This window comes from Triplophysa rosa, linkage group LG25, assembly GCF_024868665.1.
Source record: "Triplophysa rosa linkage group LG25, Trosa_1v2, whole genome shotgun sequence".
NCBI classification, from domain to species: Eukaryota; Metazoa; Chordata; class Actinopteri; order Cypriniformes; family Nemacheilidae; genus Triplophysa; species Triplophysa rosa.
Window position 1 is genome coordinate 7,122,930 of NC_079914.1, and position 8,228 is coordinate 7,131,157.

General features: G+C 37.6%; 1 protein-coding gene across 1 annotated transcript; it reads left to right on the top strand.

Moving 5' to 3' along the window:
• Window positions 1–2,064: 2,064 nt before the first annotated feature.
• On the top strand, window positions 2,065–6,013 carry LOC130549246 (sialoadhesin-like). Its single transcript, XM_057326466.1, has 9 exons — window positions 2,065–2,082; window positions 2,234–2,401; window positions 3,099–3,446; window positions 3,520–3,735; window positions 3,854–4,177; window positions 4,910–5,119; window positions 5,372–5,387; window positions 5,696–5,750; window positions 5,828–6,013. Exons 1-9 carry the CDS (start codon window positions 2,076–2,078, stop codon window positions 6,011–6,013), a joined length of 1,530 nt encoding a protein of 509 aa, XP_057182449.1. The 5' UTR covers window positions 2,065–2,075.
• Window positions 6,014–8,228: the final 2,215 nt, after the last annotated feature.

An 8,228-nucleotide genomic window follows, 5' to 3' on the forward strand; every position in this document is an offset into this window, starting at 1 on the left:
ATAAACATATTAACAGATTGTATGTACACTTGTGCAAATGGATAATTTAGTAAGTAGAGGTAGTGTTATATCGTGTGCAGAACTCATGTTGATGACATCTTCACCTAGCAACAGCCTTCAGCAGCAACATCCCTGATGCAGTTATAATAAATGATTTCTCAGTGTACATAATCTCAATGCTCAAATACATAAATGATTCTTTAAGTCTTCATTCAAGTCTTGCGTCAGTGCTGGATAAACGGAAACATCTGTCAAAAAGCCTTTATGTTGCAATGACTGATCAAAACACAAAATTGAGGTTTTGTCATGATTCTGCCTCATCTTGTCATGTCTTTCTTGATCTTGTGGCAGAATCATGACAGGATCCCCTGTTTAATGTGGAGAGAAGCAGTTTTGGCCTTCCATATACTCCCTCTCTCCGGTGTTGGGTCTCTGTTCCCGCCCTTTTGTCTCGTTATTGCTTGTTAATTAGTTCATGTCCCGCACCTGTTCCCTCTTGATTTGCTCCCCTTTATATAGTCCTCATGTTTCATTGTCCTGTGTTGGTCACTGTGTGTGTGGTGTGCTTACCTATGTGAATTCCACTGTATGCTGTGGACTTATGTACTGCTGTGTTCCTGTTTTCTGTGACAACCCCAGTCAAGTGTAGTAAGTGTTCAGTCTAGTTTATGTCTAGTGTTGTTTATTTCAGTTTAGTGATAGTTAGTCTATGTCCTGTCTTTACCCCGCTTGTCTTGTTATACCCCACCGTGGGTCTTTGTTTTGTGTTTTTTGTAATAAATATCCTTTGTTAACCCCTTCATCCCCGCTGCCTGCAATTGGGTTCTTTCTCCCTGTGTAATTCATGACAGAATGACCGAACCCAGCAGGCAGCAAACATGGACAATGCAGCGTCGTCCCTATACGTTCTCGCCAAGCCCACTTGCTACTTGGGTTCCGTCAGGGTAATTACGGGAACCGGGAGTTCGACAGAGCATTCTCGGCGGTGGCGGAGGAAACCGAGTTTAGTGAGGCAGAGTTGAAAGTGATTTTCGACTGCTGCCTCACTCGGCACCTCACGCCGTCAGAGAAGAGGCTGCTGGGTGCCCTAGGGTTTGCAGATACGGACAGATACGTGGTCAACCGGGACGATCCCGGGGGTGAGGTCCCAGTTGGAACTCCCGCCCCGCGGCTGATTGTACGGAAGACCTCGTCCTGGCTACCATTACCCGGGGGGACTCAGTACCCGCTGGTTCGAGCTCCACGGCCCCCGGTCCTCCTGGCGGCGCCCATGGCAAGTGGGGGAGGAGAGATTCGGGGATGCCGTCTCCTCCGACGCGGAACTCACTCCCGTCCCCACGGTCCACCAAAGTTGGCAACGGACCCGGTGGTGCGGAGAAGGAGGGAGAGGCATCATGGAGGAGCGTCCAAGCTGGTGCAGCCGGTTTCCAGTCCGGTGCATCCGGTGATCCAGCCGGCGTCCAGTCCGGTGCAGATGGCGTCCAGTCCGGAATATAAAAATTCTTAGTAAAAAAAGGCTAAACTTAATGTTGCGTTAACTGTGCAAAGATGTTTGTTTAATTATGTGTATTACCTAAAATAGCTTGTTCTACTGTTTAATGATTTTCTTATTAAATTATGTTATGTTGAAAAATGTCTGTTTACTACATTTGTCAAGCTTTTACCCTTGTTAACAGCTAACGACTCCAATAACACATGTTCATCCAGGTATTATGAGTCATTATGTAAAGTTTGTTACTCAAAAATGAAAACTCTGGCATCATAGAGCCTACTTACCAAGTTGTTTCACACCATAGGTTAAAAAAACTACCATGAGTTCTGGTATGTGTTATCCCTATTGGTTGACATTGATCAGGTGTACCTAATGCAATCAGCTGAAGCAAGCCTGAATAACATGAACTAATGGTATATACTTGATTTGTAAAATCTATTTTTATATCACTATTCTGCTAAAACTGCCAGCAAGTGCTATTTTTCACCAGCTTTAGTAAAAAAAGGAAGGAACTAAGATCAGCAGATTATCTACCACTTTAAATCACTGCTGTCACTTTCAAGACAGAAAACTACACAGCAACATGTCATGTAAGTAGTTCATCTTTTTATTACTGTAACTTTAGAATAAAGGTTTTTAAGAATGTTTGTTGTCATAACAGTACTGTAGGCTTTACTCTAAAGAGGCAATCTGAACTGAATAACACACTAACTTTAAAAACTGACTGTAATAACACTTCAGTTGTCACAGTGAAACTACTGTACATGGCTGTTATGTTTTCCTCGGGACTAACAAAAGTGTATGTGAGTTTCTGTAACGGTCCTGCTTATGTGAAGTTGTTCCAGTTTCTACAAAGTAAAACCATGAACGTCAGACTCTCGTCTCTCATTCTGCTGTTACACATTCAAGGTATGATCACTATTAAAGTGAAGCTTTTTTCTTATTTCTTCACATACCTAATGACAAGAATTACGTCTGGACAGTGTGCAGCGTTGTGATATTTTTGTGAAGTGGAGTGCAACAGCTAAATGAATTTTAACATATCAATGATTTTAATTCCATTCTCCAAACACTGTGTTTCAGTGAAGCAACATTAATAAAAATAGGAATTCTACTTTTCATTAAGTTTCCACAGATCACTAACAAAAATGACCTGACTTGAGTTTACTGAATGTAGTTTCTCTGTATAATAGTATTTAAATGCTGCACATATCATATTTTTATGAAATCTACTTATTTTTAAATATTATCTTGCGTTTTGGTTTTACTGCTTTGCAATTAAAGATAAAAATCATTGAAACATGTATTTTAAGAAAGTTATTTAAGTAAGAAAGTTATTTAACTACTGTACACGTCAAGTGGGTTTTTGTACAGTTTTTTTTTTGTACAGATTTTTGTAACAAAGTGTTCTCCAGAGGCAGAATTTTACATTGTCTGTTTGAAAACTGAATGGGCCTGACTTCCAACCAAATTGGCTAATGTCGGTTTTTGGTGAATCTGTACGCTTATACTTATAATGGACTGTCTGAATAGTGAACCTCTCCTGTGTTCATGAAAACTTCAATGATGTTACAATATATTATAAAAATCTTTTTTTTCTTTTTAGGGTCCCTAACATTGGGCAGCTTTTCTGTCACCGCTACTAAAAAGAACATTTGTGCTGTAAGGGGAGCACAGGTGACACTGAGGTGCTCTTACACAGACATCAACATCAAAACAGTGTTCTGGTTTAACAAGAAACAAAGTAAAAACTGGAGAGAAAGTGATGAACCTGAAGATATAGCTTTGGATTTCGACTACTCAGGACGAGTGAAGCAGCAGATCACTAACTATCAATCAGATCTCACAATAAGAGACGTGAGAGAGAGAGACTCTGGAGAATATCAGCTCATGTTCATTATGAAGGATGGAGTTAAACACATCAGCTCAGTCACAGTCAATCTAACAGTCACAGGTACATTTAGATTCTGGTCAAGTGTGTTAAAGTCGTTTCATTTGTTGTGTAATGTATGTTTTTACTCCTTTAGTTTTACAGGTGAAGATGATTCTTGAATCTACAGGGCAGCAAGTAAAACTGATCTGTGATTCTTCCTGCAAGCTGACATCTGGATCTTATTACAACTGGTACAAGAATGGACAGAAATTAAACTATTACACATCAAACATATTAATGTCATCCAGAGGAAACGCTGACAGCTATTCCTGCTCTGAGTCTCGTGAAAACAACCCCTCCACTTCTGTGTGTGAGTATAAATCTTAAAAGCATTATTGAAAGATCAAGTATTATAGTTCTATTGATTAGCCATATTTAAGGTTAAAGTGAGTGTAAATTTTACAGATGTAATTTCATGTCTCGTTCAGGTGTGTCTAACAGCGGCTGTTGGGATGTGACTTACACGTCTAGAAGAGTTTGTGCTTTAGTGGGATCAACAGTAGATATTCACTCTTCATACTCACATCCCACTGGATATACAGTAGTGAACACATACTGGCATTTGTCAAACCTCAGATTAAGAGATCTGCGTGAGGAGCAGCAGTTTGCTGGTCATGTGGACTATGTGAGGAACGCACTGAGAATCAAAGACGTCAACATGAGCGACTCTGGAGAATATCAATTCAGAATCATCACTAACACATCAGCCGGCAAATATTCTGGTTCACCTGGAGTCAGTCTTACTGTTACAGGTAACTGCTTATAATAAACGGTTTTTAAAGCTGCATTCATAGTTCACACGCGGGTTGATCAGCTTTTGGCAGCACCAAACCAGCACTCACAAGTCTAAGATGTAAAATAGAAGCTGGTATAAGCTGGGTTTCAGCAGAAATGTCTGTGCATGAGGATATTGTGCAATCGAAGCATCATAGAAAGACTGAAACACATGTTTTAGAAAATTGATGAAATTATTTCTTGATTGTAAATGACAGCAGTCTTTTCTTGTAATCTAAAATAAATAATTACAAATGTTGAGTTAATGGGTTAGGCTACTAAATGGGTTAATGTCATTGTTGTAGGGTAAGCAGTGTGTGAGTGTACAGTATAATTCATAAAAAAGACATGATCTTACCATTTTTCACATGCTTTCCTGGTAAGACTTAAATTTAGATTTGCTCCAAACATCACATTCAGTAAAAAAGAAACTTGAGGTTGGTCACTGTCGGTCAGACACTCTCTTCCTGTCTATGCAGGCAATTGTTGGCCACAATAAGATGCAAAGCTTAGATTTAGACACTCATTCTTGCAGCTTTATTTCCTCTTTTTATGTGTTTAGAGGCTTATTCAGTGTGATTGAAAATGTGTTCAGAGTACATTATTCTTTCCCTGAATCAAACCCATGACCACTGCTCATGACATGCTGTACCAGCTGAGCAAATTATCAGCAACATAAAGTAGATCATGACTCATTCATTGTTTTTCAGATACGCAGGTGACAAGCAGTCCAGACCCTGTGGTAGAGGGAGAAAATGTGATATTACACTGTTCAACCAAATGCACTCTGGATAACAAACACACTTACATCTGGTATAAGAATGGAACACAGGTAACAGAGGGATTCACATTATTCAACAAGCTGTACCTGAACTCAGCCAGCAGAGAGGAGATACAACAGTATTCATGTNGGAACACAGGTAACAGAGGGATTCACATTATTCAACAAGCTGTACCTGAACTCAGCCAGCAGAGAGGAGATACAACAGTATTCATGTGCTGTCACACAGATCTCAGGTAACACAGATCTCATCAAACATGCGTTTTTGTGCAAAATGTTTTTTACAGTCTGTTTGGCTGTATTTGATGCAAATTTTCAGTTCCACAGAAGCTCACATGGTTACGAAGCATTATGGTCACACTGTCTGTATTTCTGACTCTTGCACTCATAGGAGTCCTGTGGTACAGGTCAGTAAAACCAATGTGGTTTTTAACCTAGAAATACATGTTATGTATACATTAAATTTAAGAACGCAACACAAAAACATTATGACATAAAATGAACACGTGTCTGGCTCATTGAGATTGTGATTTGTGACAAAGGTCAGATTTTCTGCAATTGAAGAACACAGTTATGTTTCTTAAAATAAAAAAAAGAAACTACCACTATCATTTGTAATGTGTTTTATTCAAATAAAAGATGTTAAAAGAAAGCTGTTCACTGGAAATTCTTACAGTATGTTTAAAAAACATAATATGATCTATTTCTTTTTAAGGATAAGAAAGTATACCTTGTCTAAAAACCAGGAGGATGCAAAGATGGAGGCACAGGTAATAATGCATGACAAAAACATTTTAGTTGCCACAAGTATGTATTCTCAGATGTATTTTGTTTTTTTTTACTTCAGTATGAGTCAGTGTACAGTAATGCTGCACCGTCTGAGCCCTCGCATAAAGAAGAAAATTATGAAAATCAGGATATTCATTATTCCAGCATTAACTTTGGAGACTTCAAAACAAAGCATGCATCTGCAGAGACCACAGACACCACAGAAAAAGAGGATGTTCAGTACGCCGCTGTAATGTTCAGTTAACGCACTGTTGCAATCGTATCTTAGCCTACTTTTGTTATTGCTCTTTATCTATGTTGTGTGCACAATCCCAAGCATGCACCAAAAAGTAAAAACCAAACAAACGCATTCTTTGGGTCTTTTAGCATTAATATCTGCTAAAAGCATTTACAGCACTTTTCACTAGCGATAGCCGATAGCAAATCATGTACGGTAAATGGCTAAGATAGAAACTACAGGCTATTCACTTTTGTTTTCCCTCAACTTCCTGTTTCATTTATTAACATATCAACACAGCAAATACAATGTATGGAGGACTAAACCTGCAAAAATTATAAATAAATAAATGTATAAATAAATAAATATATAAACGAATAAATGTAATAATATGAAAATAAATAAAGGAATGAATGGTTTGATAAAACAAAATAATTCGTTTTAGCTATTATTGATCTTAGCTTTAACTTTTCTTTTCATTTTTTAAATTGATTTATTATTTTTTGTGTCCATTTTTAATTATTTTTAATTATTATTATTTTTTATTTTTAGATTATTTTATTTATCATTTCCTTTTATTTTTACATTTATTTATTTATACGTTTATTTATTTTTATATTTATTTATTATCGCATGTATTTATTTCCACTTTTATTTATTTATTCTTGAATTTATTCTTACTTTTCTGTGTCTTGTATGATAATTAGATGGGTTGGTCTTGCCTACTATTGGTTCAGCGTAGATTGAAGCGTTTGATCGATTACTCTTGACTTGTTTTGGACTAACGTCACGTCACTCACTGATCGTTTGCTTCGTGTATAACGTTAAGTAACTATGGCGTGCGCACAATTAGCTAGAGAGTTACAGCATTTAGCCAATGAAGTCGATAACCATGCATCAAATGACTATGTGTCATTCAGATTAGATGCATTTATTGAGGATTTATTACAGATTGACGGCGAGATAAATGACAAAGTTCTTCAAAATCTGTGCGAGTCAGGGGGTGCTAAGGTGGTGACCAAGTTCCGGTTACAGGTCCTCTGCCAAAGAGGTGCATGAACGACCTCAGCAGATTCGTCGATTCTGAAAGCACAAGACGACTTGATATTAAGATGTCTAATAAACACAGACTTTCTTGTTACATGATTTTGACATTCTTGTTAAGATTGCAAATTATTGGTATGATCGCCCGTAACGGCTGAAGCGAGGTGAAAAAATAAATAAAGCGATTTGACACGGGATTCGTACCCATACAATAAAGCGAGGCAGCGTGTCACTACGGTAACAATCACACTAAGCTATTTCGCAATGCTAGCTGCTGCGGATCTTTGCAATAATATCAAGATGTCACACAACAATATGCAGCTGGATGAATCAAGGGAATATGCCCGTTTTAACTTGTGACCTCTGTGTTATTTATCTCTTATGGAATGTAGTTTACGAGTACCGTTTAGTAACCACGTCTTTTTAGAAGGAATGGTTTCCATTTGATGGCCCCTGTAGTGAAAGAACGATGCTCATTACTACCGTGTTAACTTGTGACTTAAGTTCACTATGTCTCAATTCATTTACATTATGTTACATCATGTTACATTAAATCTTTACGCTTTTTCTAACCGAAAGGCTGCTTATAACTATCACTTTGACAAAGCGTTAGCTTGCGACTTCGGTTTACAAGCTCATCTGTGTAGTTAAACCTTATTACATTTTGTGCTTTATGATTTTCACCAGTTGAACTGTAACGCCACCATACCATAGCACCCTCTGACTCGCACAGACTTTGAATGTGCTGCAAAGAGGCTAACAACCGAGGGAGAACTTTGTCATTTATCTCGCCGTCAATCTGTAATAAATCATCAATAAATGCATCTAATCTGAATGACACATAGTCATTTGATGCATGGTTATCGACTTCATTGGCTAAATGCTGTAACTCTCTAGCTAATTGTGCGCCCGCCATAGTTACTTAACGTTATACACGAAGCAAACGATCAGTGAGTGACGTGACGTTAGTCCAAAACAAGTCAAGAGTAATCGATCAAACGCTTCAATCTACGCTGAACCAATAGTAGGCAAGACCAACCCATCTAATTATCATACAAGACACAGAAAAGTAAGAATAAATTCAAGAATAAATAAATAAAAGTGGAAATAAATACATGCGATAATAAATAAATATAAAAATAAATAAACGTATAAATAAATAAATGTAAAAATAAAAGGAAATGATAAATAAAATAAT